General features: G+C 42.3%; 1 protein-coding gene across 1 annotated transcript in view; it reads right to left on the bottom strand.

Annotated features, from left to right (window-relative positions):
- Positions 1-20,172, bottom strand: part of LOC147727647 (N-acetylneuraminate-9-phosphate synthase-like) — a 188,955-nt gene that overhangs the window by 28,502 nt on the left and 140,281 nt on the right. The window contains exon 5 of the mRNA XM_086961660.1: positions 13,744-14,010. Within this exon, the coding sequence (XP_086817786.1) occupies positions 13,744-14,010 (267 nt within the window). The remainder of the gene's footprint in view (positions 1-13,743; positions 14,011-20,172) is intronic.

The raw sequence follows: 20,172 nt of genomic DNA, 5'->3' as shown, positions 1-20,172 counted from the left end.
TTCTCATAACTGTTCCATGTTTCCTGAAGTGTGTTACATTGAGGCATGGAATGGTTAAGTAAGGCACGTTCGAATAGTTCATAAGAGAATTTCTTCCAGACCCTGCGCTTAATAGGTAAGGCTCTATTAGATTTAATTGGCGAGGGGGTAGCTTCTATTTCGAACGGGACAATACAGTGGTCTGACCAGACTAACTGGACTGGGAGTAGGACCACAACACCTTCCCAATTAGAAAAAATGGGGTCCAGTGTATGGCCCATCTGATGTGTGGAAGCAGTGGATAGTAGCCTAAGCCCGACAGAGTTAAGTGCTGTTATCACGATTTGTGCCTCATTACACTCTTTATCTTCACAATGGAGATTAAGATCTCCCAAGACCAGGAATTTTTTGTGTCTGATAGCAGGTTGATGTACTAGGTCCAGGAGTTGGTTTGCGAAGTTGGCTGCACTGCCTGGGGGGCGATATATCAGTAGGCCGTTAACCGTGTTTTTGGGGTGTATTTTAAGGGTGAACATGCCGCACTCAGTATTAGGTATGGTAGCTTTAGTAAGTGCACAGTCTAGTTCTTGTTTGTAGATTATAGCTAATCCCCCACCACGTTGCTTTTGTCTGTCTAATCTTAGTAGACTATACCTCGGGGGGATAGCTTCAAGAACCTCCGGGGAGGATGAATCATCCAACCATGTTTCGGTGAGAAACAGGGCGTCCGTTTGTCTATTTTGCAGTAAGTCGTAAATCTCGACTTTATGCTTCCTCATGGACCTACAATTCAGTAATAGCAGCTTTAGTTTGTCTATTTCCTTAGTCTCTTCTCTGAACAGTGAAAGTGTAGACTTGCACATTTTACAGTAGGGGGGTAATGAAGTAGCCGGGAATGTATGAAAACAGCTGAGGCCAAATTTCTGATTCAGTGACAGCAACTCAGATTTAGTATAGCATAGTTGATGGGTGGACTTATTTTGCAGTGACTCACCATTGGCTGGGTCAGGGAGTCCTGCCCCTAGGCCCGTCTGGTCGCGGACGGGCGCAGACGGGCAGGACTCTGGCTTGACTCCGGCGCGCAACCGGCGCGCCCGCTGTACGCGTCCGCTGCGCGGAGCCATCTCTGTATGTTTTTATATGGCGCCTGAGGGGCAAAGTATGAAAGCCCTCACAAAGATGGCCGCCACTGAGTACTCGTCCCAGTCCCTCAGTAGTGCCGGCCCTAACTCTGCCAGTACGTGCGTGCAGAGGCAAGTAATCTGCCAAATGCAGAATCGATTTTAAAATTCCTTGAGGGCGAGTTATATTTATTATGCACGGAAAACATGTTTCTGAGCAATTGAAAAATGTGACTTTGCCCTTTCCTTGAATGTATTAAATTGATGTTCTAGCCCTCATTAAAGGAAAATGTAAAAGTCAATTGGAAAATGTTTTTATTAGATATGTGTTGGTGGCTATTCTGAAATGTAAAATGAATAGTCATTGAAATGTATAGGAGCCCTGAAAATGTTTACTAGATGATTTTAGGATTTGCTTTTGCTTAGGACTAGGAAAAATTATAATTCTGTTTGTGATAGTGGTCATTACTTTCTCCTGCTATCTGAATGTTAATTATGATCTGATGCTCCGTTCCCTTTGTATTCCTGTTTATACCCGCTTAATGAAATGTTTAGAATTGAAAATGCCCACCTAGCAATGAATTAGGATATTGATAAATTTATGAAAAATTAACATGCAAATATTTTCTATGTTCCTACTGGATCATAGGAATGTCTTCAGCTAATGCTAAAACGGTTGTCTGTTGTAAATTGGCAGAAATGGGTTAGCATTAACAGAAGCCATCCTGTATTTAGAAGATATCTTATCCGCTTTGTGAAAGCCATTTTGTATTTCTGGCAGCCATTTTGTTTGTCATGTGCTTGCCATGTGCTCTGCCCTACCTTTCTGTTAACTGCTCTTGCAGTCTGCCTAGAGACAAACTATGTTTAGCATCTTCCACCTTCGCACATGTCCAGAAGGGCCTACTTAGTAGAATGCACCTGCTGCTCTAGTATAACTGTAAGGCTATTTTTGCTGCTGCATGGAGAAGTAACTCTCCTCCCACTTTGCTGAGCAAGCAGATCTTGTATGCCCATCTTAGTAATTTTTGCATGCTTACATGAGCCAGGACTGCCCCTTGGTCTTATGCTGAGTATGTAACCTTAAGCATATATAAGGCCTCTGTTTTCTGCACTCCTCAGACTGCCTCATTCAGTTGCTAAGGCTTCTGTGTGACGTAGTCTCACTCATTTTATAATAATAATAGGCTATGTGGTTGAAAAGGAAAAAATTGCTGAAAGCTAATCCCTAACTGTGAGAAGAACTGCATTACATAGTATCTTGATTCCCCTGGACCCTGACAAATAATGAAGTTAATTTCCGTTTCCTTGCAAACGGTGTAAATTTGGTATTCAACTGTATCTTAATGCTTCTTTTTAACTTGTATTTTTATGCACGTGGATTTTACTGTTTTTATTGCATCTTTTATGGCCTTGTTGGCCGAAATAAAGAACCTTTGGATTGGAATACAAAAGAGTCTCTTTGATATTTCAGCTTCTGTGCCAATTTCTTCTTTGTGAGTTTAAAAGGACCAAGTATCAATGGGACCCCTGAGAAGCTTTCTTTGTTCAACACTACCTGGGAATGAAAAACATGAAAGTACGTCTCCAGCGTTTTAAAAACACTGACCATGAGGTGTCCATGGGCTACTGTATGGGTGACTTATATGTTTTAGGAAGGAAGTCTTGAGTCGTGCAAGAAGGTTACCTTGCCATGTCGAAATAGCAGTTTACCGAAGCACACACAAGCTCTGCAATGACAAGCCTAAGGCATGTTTAAGGTGCTACTTGAATGGATGGGAGAATCAGTGCTGTAGGCCCCCGAGTGTGCTGGGTATACTCAGACGTGAGTCCCAGGCTCTCCACACCACTGGAGTCAAGCTATCCAGGCTGATGAAGGCTGATAGCCAGAAACTGGTCCTTGGATGCTTGATTCCGGTCTGGGAAAGACATGGCTTGGTAGTTCGGACTGGACTGTTCCCATGAGGCACAGGGTCGGAGCTGATTTGCATATAGCCAGTGTCTAACCCAGGGTGGTGTGAAGTGCAAAAAAACGATGGATTTAGGCCCAGATCCTTGTACTGGGGTGAATGTATGACATTGTTCTACATTCTGTCCATCAACTGTGTTTTTTGCAATTTTCACCCCGAGTGTGCTGGGTATACTCAGACGTGAGTCCCAGGCTCTCCACACCACTGGAGTCAAGCTATCCAGGCTGATGAAGGCTGATAGCCAGAAACTGGTCCTTGGATGCTTGATTCCGGTCTGGGAAAGACATGGCTTGGTAGTTCAGACTGGACTGTTCCCATGAGGCACAGGGTCAGAGCTGATTTGCATATAGCCAGTGTCTAACCCAGGGTGGTGTGGAGTGCAAAAAAACGATGGATTTAGGCCCAGATCCTTGTACTGGGGTGAATGTATGACATTGTTCTACATTCTGTCCATCAACTGTGTTCTTTGCAATTTTCACCCCGAGTGTGCTGGGTATACTCAGACGTGAGTCCCAGGCTCTCCACACCACTGGAGTCAAGCTATCCAGGCTGATGAAGGCTGATAGCCAGAAACTGGTCCTTGGATGCTTGATTCCGGTCTGGGAAAGACATGGCTTGGTAGTTCGGACTGGACTGTTCCCATGAGGCACAGGGTCAGAGCTGATTTGCATATAGCCAGTGTCTAACCCAGGGTGGTGTGGAGTGCAAAAAAACGATGGATTTAGGCGCAGATCCTTGCACTGGGGTGAATGTATGACATTGTTCTACATTCTGTCCATCAACTGTGTTTTTTGCAATTTTCACCCCGAGTGTGCTGGGTATACTCAGACGTGAGTCCCAGGCTCTCCACACCACTGGAGTCAAGCTATCCAGGCTGATGAAGGCTGATAGCCAGAAACTGGTCCTTGGATGCTTGATTCTGGTCTGGGAAAGACATGGCTTGGTAGTTCGGACTGGACTGTTCCCATGAGGCACAGGGTCAGAGCTGATTTGCATATAGCCAGTGTCTAACCCAGGGTGGTGTGGAGTGCAAAAAAACAATGGATTTAGGCCCAGATCCTTGTACTGGGGTGAATGTATGACATTGTTCTACATTCTGTCCATCAACTGTGTTTTTTGCAATTTTCAAGCCCAATAGTAGCATTTAGTTTACAGGCCCTGGACCCATGTTGTGCACTTCACTAGGGACTTATAAGTACATCACATGCGCCCATTGTGGCTATGCCAATGTTAGCATGTTTTAAGTACAGAGCACATGCACGTTGGCACTGGTTAGCAGTGTTAAAGTGCCCAGACTCCTCAAGCCAGCAAAAATGAATTCAGCCAAAAGGGGAGGAGGAAGGCAAAAAGTGAGGGGGTGACCCTGAAGAAAGGGCCAGGTCCAACAGTGATCCTTCTTAAGAAACAAAAGCGGGATCTGTTCACGTTGCCAATGCTTGTTTATACCTGGTATATGAAAGATTGCATACCTTTCAGAAAATAAAATCTTAACTTCATTGCAGCTGTTTGGCTTTAGGGCATACTGTCTCCATAAACAAATGTAAACTAGCAGATATCGACCTTGTTCCCTAATATACACTTCATATTAGCAGTTTCTTACATATCCATGCTTTAACCAGTGCTATTTAATGTACAGTATGATTAGTAAGCATTTGTTTATTGTTGAAATTTTTCTGATCTATAGTTCCTTCAAATGATATATATTTATACACTTTTGGATTTTTTACTCTTTCCAATTGAGCACAGTTCTCTACACTCATTTGAGTGCATCCCCTGAGCTTGTTAAAGGCCCCCCTCTTAAAGGGGCCCCATGTGCCACTTTGTTGCTGGGCACAGACGCTAACCAGACCATTATATCTTACCAGAAATGCTCAGCCTAGTGTGCTTATGTAGAGGGGAAAATACTCTCTTTGTTCTCGATAGTGCTTATAAGTACTGTATAAATATCAGACAATTAATTTGAGTTGACGTGATGGTTAAGTGCACCTCTGAGTTTCAAATCAAGGAGTCACTGCTGCATAACAATGGAATGATTATATAATCACATTCATCACTGCATAAACCAGGAATATACAGCTATCTCTGCTATCATGCTTTGTTTTCCTGCCTCTATTTACATTGATTCGCATTCAATTCATTGTGTATATTGCCACAACCAACGTCATCACTATGGTCAAGTGAGTCCCTGCTCATCTTGAAAGTAGTCAGGGGTAGCTCCTCTGTTAGAGCGGAGGAGCGCCGCCCCACTTGAAATACCCCAAAGCCCCAGAGATGAAAGGTAAAATGGTAGTTCCTTACCATTTTTTTTTCCATCCCCGGACCGAGCCAAGTGTCAGGACGGGGGCGCTGCTGACTGACAGCAGCAGGGTGGAGGGTGGGCATTGTAATGCGCTGTTTAAAGTGCGCATGTCTTTTTGGCTGGCAGTGGCCCGCCGTATTCAGACGGCCGGCACATATACACACTTTAAACCGCTCAACCAAGCTGTCTTAAGACAGCTCGGTTGACAGTAAGTGCAGGCCTCCTGGGCACTGAGGAGCGCTGAGTGAGGACTCTCCCTACAATCAGGGCATTGGGCAAGGACGTTTCGGCATCCAGTTCCAGTTCCTGGATGAAGAAGAGGTCCGGAGCGAGGACGTCGTGTCACATGAGGTTTTTTTTTTTAATTATATTTAGCGCTTGCACGCCCCACCCGCCTGCCCGTCGATGCCAGCCATCACTGAGAGAAGTATTTTGATTAGACAACAATACATGTAGTATGGCGGTGACAGAGAAGATACTTTTTCATCCAAAATATCCGTTCTGGCATGTCACGATTTCTTGTGCGCTAGGTTAGCAGCTGTCACAGGGATCACTGCCCCTTGCCAGAAAGAGAGTGCATTATGTGTTTACATGATGAGATTATCGGGCATTTTACCATGCCCAAATGTTTGCTCTTCTGTTCCTAAAGTTATATGAGCCTATGGAATCGCTGCATTAACCATGCATTCATTATGACAACCACTAGGCATATGCAGAGATACATTGATCATATTGGCCCTAATTACTAGTGGCCGGGAAACTGGGCTGGGATTTTCCATCCCAGAGTAACTGATACCTTTGGTACTAGTAACCACAGGGATGGGGAACATCTACCCCATTAAAAGTTGAATCATAACAGTCTAAAAGTAAAAGGGGAGTTCCCAAAGGCATAAATTAATCTAGGCTACATTCCTCCAGTAATTTGTCATTTTGCCCTAGACTTTCAAATGGAAATTTCAGGTGCTGAAAAGAGTTCCATTACTTCGCCTTAAGAATTAATCTGCCTTGTCTAAACCCAAGCACTCTGCTACTTGCAACTGCAAGACTTTAGCATGTTAAGGTGTGTTGCCATTAGTTAAATTGCAAATGTTGCCTTGTTGGTTGTGACAGATCGCCCGTGGTTGGTTGTGACTCTCCCCCCGCCCCCCGGGCATTCAAATTGCAGGGCTAACCATCGCGCAGCGGGACGCGCGCGGGCGAGCCCGGGGAAAGTCCGGGCAAAGGGCGAGCCGTCTGTGGCCGTCCGGGGCCGGAAGAGGCCGGGCCGGGCTAGCCCCCTTGGCTCACAAAAAAAAGGACCTCGATATAGCCTCGACTGGGTATGGAATACTATCACTGACTGTATTGTGTTATTGATTTGACCCCACTATTACCCAACCCAGTGTGAGCGATCCCATTATAGGGTGACCAGGGTACAAGGCATCATATTGTGCTGCTCTCGGCCGTCTCTTTAAAATTTATTAGGGGCTCCGACTGGTCGGGCACAGTCACCCTGTTAATCCCCTTTTTATAATCTTGAATAATCTGGGAATGCCTAGAAGCTTGGTGGCTATTGTTTAATTACAGCTATTCTCTGATAAGATAGCTGCCCGTGTACAGAGGATTTGTAAAGTGTGTATACACTGAAACGTGGCGACCCTTAGTGATACTTCAGTGAGGTCAACCATCAAGGGAATACCCAACGAACTGGATATCAAACTGAGCAAACAGAAATGTATAACGGGAACTCCAGATGGGTTTATCATACGTGCTGAATCACTAATAAATCACAAGATAGCACTAGTGGAAAAAAGGTTGTCATTGGATCCTTCAACATTACATTCACATAAAGCACTCAGCCCAATAGTTTGCCCAAGTCCTCCTCAATTAATTCTAAGTGGAAATACTTAATCCCTTGTACATACACCAGAGAGTGCAATATTAGATCCTCCCCTAGCTACTGATAGTACGCAGGTGGACTCAGAAGTATTTCCATCACCACTGATGGTGACTAGACAGAGGGGGTCACGGAAAGGGACTCAGGAACAAAGTAAAGCAAAACCTACGTTGCAAAGGAAAAGGACATATAATAAAAAGGGAGGTGTGGGTGTGAAACTGAATCCATGAATAGTCAGAATGAACCAGGTGATAATTGTAGCCTCAAAAGTAGATCTTCTGGCACAAAAACTGAGATGCCCTATTCTCCGTTGCCCATAGGTTCTGATAGTATGGTGGAGTCACTGGAAACTGTTGTTGCGGATATTTTCAAATCCACTCTTCAATCGGTACAGGCGCAAATAAACAATCTTATGGTTTCCAGGATGAAGGATTTAGATGATAAAATCCAAGGCATAAATCAGGCATTAATGGATCTGGATATTATGATTAAAAAGGGGAAAGACATCTTTGAAGAAGGTGCTAAAATACTTGTGGAAAAAACACTAAGTGATGTTAGAGCCACAGAAGGGATCCCAAGCGTGAATACTATGTCACAGACAGCGTTAGCTCCCTCTTTTGATTCAGCCGTCCCAAGTGAGAGCATTCGACTATTAAATATGACTGAACCTCGATTTGATATCTCTGGTTCAGGGCGTAGAAGGCTCGATCAAGCATCAGGGAATTTGGGTCATTGTAGAGATAGTAATTTGCCCCAACCCATTTTAAAGCCTAACGATCCCGATGTAATAATAGTGACAATTTAAGAATACCTCCAGCAGCATGCCCATATGTTTTAGTTTTAACTGGAGTACCTGCACTGAGGAGAGATCAAACAGAAACCTGGCTCAGTCTTAGGAATAAGGTTGTGGACTGGCTACAAAAGTATAAAGGACTCAGCCCACATAAAAAGAATGAGATTATAATGGTTCGAAGTGTAGGTTGGATGGGTGAGCAAAAGAAAGACATACAAGGGGACTGTATAGTCATAAACTTTAATCGCCCTAACACAGTACGTCACCTATTGAGGGTCTGTGATGAGTCCCAGAAGGCACGCACTAATATTCATGTTCTCCCTCTAGGGTACTTTTAGAAACCATTAATGGATGAAGCAGGTAGGAAACCGGTTACCCCGTTTCCTCTTCACATTTCTAATAGATTCTGGGATTTACCAACTCTGGAGATGGTTGACTGACTAATTCCACCTACGCTTGTAAATCTTGATTTAGAGGTAGGCAGCGATATATGTGAGGGAAAAGAGCCTAATGTTTCTCCACAAGAAACCACTGTTCAAGTGTTGAATAGGGAGGCAATAGGAATTGACGTCAAGGTGAGCCAGGATCTGCCTCAATTAACGGATGTTACATATAAGGCCATTACTGGCACTAATGTAGGTATCCAAGATGTAAATTTGGATGTTCAAGGGATAGAAACCTAAAATTAACATCTTGGAATATAGCGGGCCTTATGAAAAATTTGTGTGATTCTGAGTGGAGCAATTACATAGATTCTAACGATATCTGCTTCCTACAGGAAACTTGGGCTCTGGAAACACCGCATAGAGTCGGATATAGGACCTACAACATTGAGGCAGTACCCTCAGTTAGTGGTAGGCCCTCTGGGGGACGCACAATATGGGTAAAGGTATCCCTGGAGATCTGCATAACCTTATTAGTCATTGATTTAGTGGACATACTTGGCCTGAAGGTTAATAAAAAAGATGGTAGGACTCTCTTCCTATTTAACCTCTATAACAGACCATATAGCCTTTCTAGGGAGTCTCCAACATTGGAGGAATTAGATAGCTTTATAAATGGCTTGGAAGAGATACTGAGTATAATTCTAGGTGGAGACCTGAACTGTAGCTATGAGCCGATTGTGGGTCTCGGTGACGTCTTTGATGAAGAGGACAGGGCTAACAATATCCCACCCTTATCTAACATTGAAGCAGTGCGGTGTACTGCTCTAGCAGCCCAAATAATGAGGTTGGCAACTGTATATGGGCTGAGGGCCTGTAATGGGCGTCTCCCCTCTAATTCCCATAAGGCTGTGACCTTTGTTAAAATCTACTCCCAAAGTAAAATTGATTATATCCTTGCAACCTTTGATATCTGGCCATATTTGATTGACCTAGAGATTATGCCCAGGTTAAAAAGAGACCATCGTCCACTTCAATTGATAATCGCCCGTGCTTATTTCCCAATGATAGTGAAGTGATTGGAACCCCCATTACGTCTACCTCTGAAAATGACGCTCCATTAGTAAGTAATAATAGAGGATCACTCAAATGGGCTCAAATACTGGATCATGGAGAAGTGTTAGCGTGTATGTACTCACTCTTAGCAGACACGTTCTCCAGTTATACAAATCTATCAGCAGGGGATAATACTTTTATCGATCTACATAACGGGTTTTTTAAAGCATTGTTACCTTACATTACAAAAATGCCTAAAAAACACTGTCAAAAGAACAATAGCTTAGCTGGCAGACAATCTTGGTACGGCAAGGACTGCCGTATTGGCAAGGCTATTCTTTTAGATGCGATAAAAGCAAAGTACCGGAAGTGATTAAGGTGGCAAGGAAAGAATATAAAATGACCCAGGCAAAAGCTAGATCAGACTGGGAAGAGGAAAGTTGGGCAAATATGTTATTGGCAGCAAAGAATAAGGATAATGTTGGGTTTTGGAGATTGGTGTCAAATGGGAACCATGTAGGAAGAGTGGCTCAAGATGTGTTCCTTGATGAGCAGACCTGGGTCGACCATTTCTCGCATTTATTTAAAGCCCCAGAATATACCGGGTCAAGAGAAAATGATCAGCCCTGGCTTTCTCCATGCACTTGCACTTTAGAGTTTGTTATAGGAGAAACTGAGCTAGCTATTAACATGGTTAAAAATGGTAAGGCACCAGCCCTAGACAAAGTCCCAGGTGATTTACATAAACACGAGATAAACGTCTGGGCACCCTATATTAACCATCTTTTTAATACCCTAGTAGCGGGTGCAGATTTTCCTGACAGTAGGAGGGGCGCAGAAATTGTTTTGATTTTTAAAAAGGGCGATAGGAATGACCCGTCAAACTATCGCCCGATCAGTTTAATGGATGTTTTACAAAAGATATTTGCCAGGCATATTTTAATACATATGAATTCTTGAGAATAACAAACTTACTAAATTCCAATCAGGTTTTAGGAGTAGTATAAGTACTATTGATCAAGTTTTTAGACTATGTTGCCTTGTTTGGAATATGTTCACTTAAGGAAAGGGCACATATATGTTGCTTTTGTAGACCTTAGGGCTGCATTTGATTTAGTTTCGCAAGATCTTTTATGGGACTGTCTGTATTCACAGGGGTTGCCGGTCTGCTTACTGCAACAGATCATAAGGCTGCACGATCACAATTATGCGAGAGTGTGCTAGGGGCCAAACGGTGAACTGACAAAAGCTATCCCGATAATGCGTGGTGTCCACCAAGGGTGTGTGTTGGCTCCCACGCTTTTCTCCTTGTTTATTAATGACATTCATGCACACTTGGAGGATTGTAACAATGAATCCCCCAGTCTGAATGGAGTAAGGGTTCCAACCCTCTTATTTGCAGACGATACAATTTTAATCCCGCAAACACCAAAAGGTCTGCAATCCCTTTTAAACTCATTCCAACTCTATTGTAATAAAAAAGGCTTGGAGATCAATACGAAAAAAACAAAATGTATGGCCATGAACCCTTATGAAAGTTTCAAGGGGAATTTATTTTTAAATGATCAAAAATTGGAACTAGTGTCGAATTTTACCTACCTGGGTGTTTCTTTAGATTCAAAGCATTCGTGGAAAACTCAAGCAGAGAAGAGTAAAATGATGTTATCTCAGAACACCTTTCCTATTATAAAGAAACATGGGGCAAGTCAGAGTAAGGCAGTATCCCCAGCATTAGAAGTGTTTAAGTTCAAGGCCCAGTCCGCAGCGCTATACGGTGCTGAAAAATGGGGGCCAATAGCGGGGAATACTTTACGAGAAGTGAAAATAACTTTTATAGAAGCCTACTAAGATTACCTAAACGAACCCCACTTTTACCTCTAATGCTAGACCTAAATATGAAGCGCACAGACCATTATGCAATCCTACGGACATTATCCTTTTGGGTGAGACTCCAGAACTTGAAGATTACAGAGATGGCCTTCTTGAAGTAATGATATTGGATTTGCATAAATTTAATGCATGGTTGAAGCATGTGCGAATATGGTTGTGTAGAATTGGCTTGTCCCATTTTTGGGAAGAGCCCTCAAGCCTAATGCAAAGCTCCAAGAAATTGGTTAAAACTAATTTCTGGGCTTATATAATATGCAATCTTTCTAACTGCCATCCCGGTGGATCAATGATAAACAGCTTTTTGACCTATTAGGATATTCCATACTTTGAGGACTTCTTAGACAAGGTCAGACCGCCCTTGGCCAAAAGCCTATATTTGAAATTCAGGTATGGAATTCTGAAAATTAATGTAACTATAGTAAAGTGGTCTAAGTCCCTGGGCCAGACAACAAGTGAGACATGCATGTGGTGTCAGAACTGTACTAAAGAAGATGACATCCATATCCTCTTTTTTTGTCCAACATATGTGACTGCCAGGAAAAGATGGATTAAGCCACTGTGCAACACCATAGGCGTACGCTCATATAATGAAGCATTTAGGATTGTAAAAACGGACACCAGACAAGTGATTGTCTTTGGCGTCAGCAGATTCCTTTTGGCAGTAAGCTTTAAACGTAAAAAAAAGGGGTCTGGACTTAATAAGTGATAAGGAATGTGTTTTAGTACTCTGTTTTCGATGCTGTTCTGATTTATGAAATGGCTGTACAAATATGACTCTATTTAGATGAACTTAATATTGGAACTGTGAAAATTGATTTTATATTGTATATGTTTTTATACATTGCCTTTTTAACTAAATTATGGATTATTGTATTTAGTTCTTAACCCCATCCAACTGTATGTAAATCTACTTATTCTTCTATTTACAAATGTTATGTACTGTTGTTTTTATGCATCTTTTATGGCTCTTAAGGGCCGAAATAAAGATTTATGATGATATTATTGAGGTACGGCAAACTGCGACCAACTCCAATTGAGAATTTTGTGAACCGATATATTAGAACAAAGTTTGGCTCACAAAATTCAATACTGGTCACCAAAAACTGGCTGCAACTGAATCCACTTTTTATGACCAATATATTGATACATCCTATGTTCGCACTTTAGAAATGTCCACACTAATGTAAATAATACTGACCATTGGCCATCGTATTGGTACATGCTGTGGAGGTTAACAATGCTTTATTATAAGCAATGTCACTTCCCTTTTTAGGCTAAAGTTTATACTAACATCTTCAACTGCCCTTTGGAATTTTAATGAGGTTATTTCTTTTTTTGCCTTTCAAAGGATTTATTCTGTACCAATTGACAATGTATACAAGTTTGCAATTCCTTATCACCACATATGGGGTATTATTTATTTGCCCTTGCAATAAGCAACATTGCAGTGTTCTTTTTCTACGAGTGGTTCTAACAGGGTTGTATTTAAATACGTCAAAACGAGAGTGCCTATTTTAAGTCAGGAGTTAGCTAAGACCTTTAGCTTTTACTAAAACTAGATATAAAATACTTACTTACAGAGGCTTTTATCAATCTTCATTCTCTAGTCTCTTATTGTGTCCTTCATATTTGTTTTCTGCCCACTACAGCAAATAGCAAGGGGTAGTAGGTCAGCCCACTTCAGCCATTGGCATTCCCGCTCCCCAAAAAGTAGTTCCTATTAGTACCATGGACTGCTATGGCAAAGGGTATTTTGTGAGATTAAAACATTTTTTTCATTTTAACCATTGAAAGGGCTCAGCAGCTCTTTAAAAATAAGGTTTTTGTAATACCATTACAAAATAAAACAAACTGTGACAAAGCCAAAAGGCTGTTAGTCAACGTTAAATCTTTTGTCTTTGCCAGTGCTTGTTAAATTCTGGGGTCACATGAATTTGCGCAGCACAGACGCCCCTTTAAATAAGGTGTTATTTGCATGTAGTGTTGAAAGGAAAGACTCCTGAAAACACAAATTATTCTCCTATGCCTCACTTTAAACAAAAGCTTTGCCTGTTGATGTTCATATTTTGGCAGTCAAACTGACCATTTATGTAGATTTACAAACCTAAAGTAAAACGAATTGCAGAACATAAGTACAAAGCATTGAGCTAACTGCTCAACAGATTTCTCACAGGGCACTTATTTGGAAATAGGATGAAATTAGAAGGAAAATGCTCAACAAAGATTTTGTAGCAATTAAAAGATCATTTCTACACATTTCATATTTACATGTGTATGACAATACAATACTCTGACACATTTGTCTCTTTTTTTGAATTTTTAAGAACTAAGTGAAAAGTTAAAATGTTTAATTCCTAAGGACGAAGGTGAAAATACCTTGTCATGGCATCCTTTCTCACATTGCAAAAAATGTTTAATCGGAGATCCCATGGCCATTTCCACAGTGCGGATTGATCGTACAAGCTCAGCCAATTCGCTTGGCTCCAGAGATGCCAAGTGGTCACTTCCTCTCCAAGTTTTGTCCAAAGTGACATGGCGTTCCACTACCTTGGCCCCCAATGCTACTGCTGCAATGGAAATGGCGATGCCACCTTCATGGCCAGAGTATCCAATTGGGATGTCAGGAAACTCCTCTTGAAGTGCCTTGAAATAAACATGTGAGAAAGTGGGTTGTTAGTTGGGGTGGATGGTAGTCTGCCACAAGTAATAATGTCACTATTCTTATTAGGTCCAGTAAAAGCTTCAGTGATTTAAACTTAGGTTCAAACCCTGGTCGCTAAGGCACAGAACAAACAGGTTTAATTTAAGGAAATGTGCAAAGCATTTAAAAATACCAAAACAGTAAAAAAGTTGAAAACACAACAAAATAAAAATGTAAAAACGTATTGAATATTTTAAAGAACCAAATGACACTGAAACAACAAAAATCCAATATGGGAACAAAAGATATGAATGTTTAAAGTTTTAAATAAAAATAGCACCAAAAGCTCAAAACGCCAACCGCTGGCAATTGGATGTATTAGCCTCGAACAAGGGTAAGGTTTAAGACTGACCAAGATGGAGCACAGGGTGGATACACTGGTGGGTTTCACCTTGATTGCTTAGTTCCCTTCACACTTAGAACATTTTCAAGATGGTTGAGTCCTCAGATGGGCAACCTGCAAATGGATTGGAAAATGGGCTCATCAACAATGGTTTGATGAACAATGAGGTCTCAGTAAAGCTGTAGTTGTAGGCCGGAAAATCTCTGAGAAGTCCTGAGTTTATGCTCAGGAGGTCATTAACACCGATTGGATGGGGCTTGAAGTCTGGCCAAGTGAACATTTTCTATAAGTGAGATTTCCTTAGTAGGCCAAGGCTGCGGGCTGTGGCCAAAGAGGATTCAACATCATCATTTGCTGGTCATTGTCAGACCCGCAGAACAGGATTGGCTGTTGCAGAGAGTAGCATAGGGGGAGCTGCGTTGAAGTCAGGCCCACTGACAATGCACCCCCAGTAGATCGGCTGGTAGATAGGTCCTGGATTACACTCTGAATATAATGCAGACCTGGTCCCACAACATTTCTCCAGTCATAATTTTGGCAAAATGTATCTAAGTCCCAGCTTTTAGATTTAGGAAGGATGAGTACACTCTGACACCAGCCAAGGTATCCATGATCTTTGACAGAGTACTTGGGGGCGGGGGTTAGGACTCACTTCAACAGAAGCCACTAGCAAGGTCCTGGGAAGATCCAATGGAAGCTGTTGAGCTGGGCTCTTCCCAGAAAATGGCTTCTTGCAGCTATTGTGTCCCTATAGCTTAACAGGAGGTCAGCTCACTTGACCCTTGACGTCCACTTCTTTGTCTTGGGTACCATTGGGAGCAGCTCTAGCTCTTAGGGGTTGCCTCAAAAGTCTCAACAGCAGGTGCAGTCCTTCTTCTGGCTTCCATAGGTCCAACAGTGATCTGAAGAGGGTGCCTAGGGGTGCCACATTTATGCCTGGTGCTTGCATCTGGGTGGGGTGTGACTCCTAACCTTCCCTAACCAACATGGAGAAAGGTCCCAGGGGTCACTCTGCCTCACTTTTGCAGCAGTTACTGTGTGACCTACTGCAAACAATCCCACAGTGCTCCTTTCCAAATAAAGCCAAAATGCAAGAACCTTTCTTGCCAAGTTTAGAGCTCCTGTGTTCACCCTAGAAGAGTGGCCATGGAATTGAGCAAACCCTCCTCTGTGGTCACTCAAAACTGTTTATTTATAGCAGCTCCTCTTTCACTGTGATTGGTGCCTGGCTGGCTAGAAGGACAAAAGATGTGGCAGGCCCATGCAGGAGCTATATATGTGTATAACAGGGTAGGCCTCTTTGAAGATAATTAAGTTGCTTGCCACTGCTCAGATGATCATCCGGTCGAAGAAAAGAACACCTCCCACACCTAATGCCTTTATCTCAACTCTGCGAGCAAGTTTACATTGCATCAAGGAGCTCCTGCAAATGGGTTTCTAGAGGCCGTAGGCAGGCAAAAGTTGAGTTTTCAAAAGTAACTTTTGTAAAATATTTAGCACACATCTAACTTTACCAATGAATTGCATTTGTAATGAATATATTAAAATGACCAAAAATGTAATGTGTAGCTGGTTACTAGATAGAGATAACTTTATTTAATTACATGTCCTGCTTTTAAACCCTATACACCCAGCTGTATTGGGCATTAGGCCTACTTATGAAAGACATTAATATTTAAAAGGAGGATTTTGGTGTGTCAAAAGTTGTTATTTTAACAGTCTGAATGTGCAGGTTAAACTTGCACTGGTAGGTTATTGGTGGCAGGGCTGCAGTCATGTTTTGTACTGTCACTTTAGTGGTGGCACTTTGCACCACATACTATGGACTTACAGATAAGTTAAATGTGCCAATAGACAAACTCCACGTGTCTTAGACATCAGAGTGCATGCACTGGGGCCTAGTTGGTTTTGGCAAAAGGTCTCGCCTACGAGAGCTATTGGTTTTGTCAATATTTGTTTTGCTATGTTGTGCAGCATGGCTAAAGTTTTTTTTTTAAGTGCTATCAGGCAACTAGTGCTGGCCACATCAAGGCCGCAACAGCACCAACACCCACCGACCATGCATGCAACCTAGGATTCATCCTTGACTCCTCCCTCTCCATGTCCAAGCAGGTCAACGCTGTCTCCTCCTCCTGCTACAACACCCTCCGCATGCTCCGCAGGATCTACAAGTGGATCCCAACCGAAACAAGAAGAACAGTGACACAGGCCCTCGTCGGCAGCAGACTGGACTACGGCAACGCACTCTACGCAGGAATCCCAGCCAAACACCTATGACGACTACAACGCATCCAAAACGCCTCCGCCTGACTGATCATTCAACATCCCCTGCCGCAACCACATCACCCCCCACCTGAGAGACCTACACTGGCCCCCAGTAGACAAGAGGATCACCTTCAGGCTCCTCACAAATGCACACAAAGCATTCCACAACGCCAGACCAACCTACCTGAACAGCAGACTGAGCTTCTACACCCCCACCAGCCAGCTCCACTCCGCCAGCCTCGCCCTTGCCGCTGTCCCTCCGCATCCAACGAACGACCTCCAGCGGCAGATCCTTCTCCTACCTCGCCGCCAAGACCTGGAACACCCTCCCTACCCACATATGGCAGATCCAAGACCTACTTGCCTTCAGAAGACTCCTCAAGACCTGGCTCTTCGAGCAGTAGCAGCACCCCCCTCCCCTCAGCGCCTTGAGACCCTCACGGGTAAGTAGCGTGCTCTACAAGTACGCTGATTGATTGATTGATTTAAAAAATAATTGTTGATGAGGCTAGAGAGAGGAAAGGATAGGAGGAAACTCCAATGGGGGAGGATGTGTGGAGGTGGCAACACCCTCAGCAGTGGGTCAGTCGAAAGAAAGCGCTATGGTGAAGTCAGAGCTGACCCAGTCAGCTGGGTCAGAGCTGACCCAGGAAGAGAGGCAACAAAATATACAGCAGGAGGATGGCGAGGTGTAAGTGATTCTGTACTATGTCACAGGTTCTGTTGTTCACCATGTTTCATCGGTAGCTTATAGAAAGCTGTCTGTAAAACGAAGTGCAAAAACATGCATAAGAGAACAGTTTCCTCACAATAAGCAATAGATGGAAGTATAAAAACGTGCAAAAACAGTTTGCTCTCTTTTTCCATTTTATTGTGACCTCTAAATTAGGCCCACAGCCTGAAAAATATCCAATACAAGCTTGTGCTTGAAAGCGCACAAAATAAACATAAATCTTCAACGCCGTGGCACATATTTTCCAGTTTATCACGGATGATACCTCATTGTGACAGTTTTTTAACATCTTTTTTCTAAATGCACGTTAAATTATTATTCAAATGTCATGAAAAAACTATTAACTTTTTGCAGTACCATCTTCCTTTTTGTTTAAAACTGTGCTGACTTTCACATTGTACAATTAAGGGCGCTTGGAACCCCATATTGAACAAGAGAAACTAACGCTAATACATGTACTTAACACAATGTATATTTTTGCATTCTAATATTAATTTAGTGCTTGTTGTCATTCTTTATTAACGCATAAAGCATGAAAAGAAAAAGAAAATATACCACACCAAACATCGAAAAATACAACCAATACTGTTAGACCTGGCATCTTTGTTGGTGTTCTCCCAACTTTTTGCATTCTGACCCATTGTTTTGCTGACTTCATTTTTACTGGCTTTAGAGCTCTGGGGCTTTACCAATGCTAGCCAGTTCTAACATGCATGTACTCTGTGGTCTAAATATACTAAAATTGGCTTCTTCACAATTGGCATATTTAATTTAATTAGTAAATTGCACCACAAGTGCCCAAAGACTGTAAATTAAACACCACTAGTAGGCCTGCAGCACTGATTGTGTCACCCACTTCAGTAGCCCTTCAAACATGCCTCAGCCCTGCCATTGCAAAGCCTGTGTGTGCAGTTCTAAACTGCCATATCGACCTGGCAAGTTAACCTTCCAAAAGCATAGGACCTCCATTCCAGCTCACAGTGCACTGCAAAATGTCCCTATCGTTTCTATGATAAAGTACACATTTCAAATCATTTGCAAAAATAATACCAAATTACACACATGTTTAAAGTAGAAATCAATTATGTCATTAATTATTTTGTATCAGAAAAACTTTTGAACTTAAAACTAACTATGCATATACATTACAGTGCTTTTTGAAATTCACAAGAGTCACAGTGTGCTTAAAGTCAAGGCAACCAAACTTAAAGCAACCCCAATGCATTTCGGGTTGAATAACCTTCTTCAGGGGAAAAGTTTATGGGAATAGTAATACAATAATGCACAAGTATTTATCAGTCTTCAATAGCCTCCTCAAGAAATAAAAAGGCCGGAACTGCGCAAAAATGCAAAGATGACTGTTCTACTCAGGAATCCTGAGAATGCGGCTCTACCTTATGCAGTTATCGGCGTATGACGTCAAGTGGGATTCAATCACGTGTCTCCCTTGGTAACAAGCACTGTATTGTATATGAAATGTGTATGTTACCATAGAAAACTTGGGGACATTTTGAAGTGTGCTGTGAGCAGGAACAAGGGTTTTCCGCATCCTATGCTTTAGTATTTCAGTTCGCAGGGTCATAGGCAGATCCCTCAAAACGTTTATCGCAAAAACGTAGTCATATTCATTTTAGTTAGGTGTGCTGGTTGCAACACTTTGTCATAACAAGTTAACCTTTCTGCCAGGCCCAAAGAGTCCTTTATAACAGATATAGGTCACCTCTAAGGCAGGCCTTAGACAGCTCTAAGGGCAGGGTGCAGTGTATTTAAAAAGTAGGATCTGTACATTTAAGTTTTACATTCCCGGGAAGTGAAAAACGATTACATTTGTTTTTCACTACTGCAAGGCCTTTTCTCCCATAGGTTAACATTAGGATGACCTTATTACATTTTATAAGTATAATTTCCAATTGGGTAAAGAAGGACATTTCAAGTTTGGTATCTCTGGTCTCACAATTTAAAACCACAGCTTATAGTTAAATTGGATTTTAAGTTGCAAGCCTGAAATGTCACTTTTAAAAAGTTGGTTTCTTCTTACTTTGGCCATTCTGTGCCATCTGCCTGTCTCTGAATGCACATCTGGAGTGGGTGGCAGCTGGGCTTTAGGCATTCCCTGTACAAAATAGTGGACAAGGGCTTGAAGGGTGGAGATCATCCACAATATTGGAAGAGGGACAGAGGGGATACGTTCGCCCAACTAAATACCACAAGTCAAAAAAGTATCCTGCCCAATAGAACTAGGCTCAGTTTTCTAGTCAGGAAGTCTCTTTAGAGGTTACTACTATGCATGGCAGCATTACTTTTTGTAAGGTAACCCTCACACACTCAAGTTGTGGCATGCTTCATCATTGGGTTTACCCTGGCTCCTAAAGGCCAGGTGGGCTCGACCATATTCGAGGGAGCACTTTGGAGAAAAATGCCAGGGGTTTAGAGATTAAAAATTCTCCAGGTATCCGTTTAATATGGAGTGCTGGCAGGGTATTAAAACAAATCATAGGAGGTCCCAAGGATACAATGCTCCTAAGACCCTACAAACATTGCCAACATATTTTGGTCAGTGAACGGCCCCTATGGGTCCATGGCTTTCATCAGAGAAAATTCCCTCCCTTGATCCAATGTAAAATCAAGGTTATAAGTAATGGAACAGAAAACTGTTACACCTTTTACGCCTTGTGGATATAGTTATCCTAAATGAGGGCGTTCAATCTTGGTTCATCCGACATGTAATGAGAAAAGGCACAATTTGTGCAGTGACTCTAAAAA

The sequence above is a fragment of the Lissotriton vulgaris genome, chromosome 3_1 (assembly GCF_964263255.1).
Source record: "Lissotriton vulgaris chromosome 3_1, aLisVul1.2, whole genome shotgun sequence".
Lineage (NCBI taxonomy): Eukaryota > Metazoa > Chordata > Amphibia > Caudata > Salamandridae > Lissotriton > Lissotriton vulgaris.
Note: the sequence above shows the minus strand (reverse complement) of the source record. Positions and strands in the feature narration are given on the sequence as shown.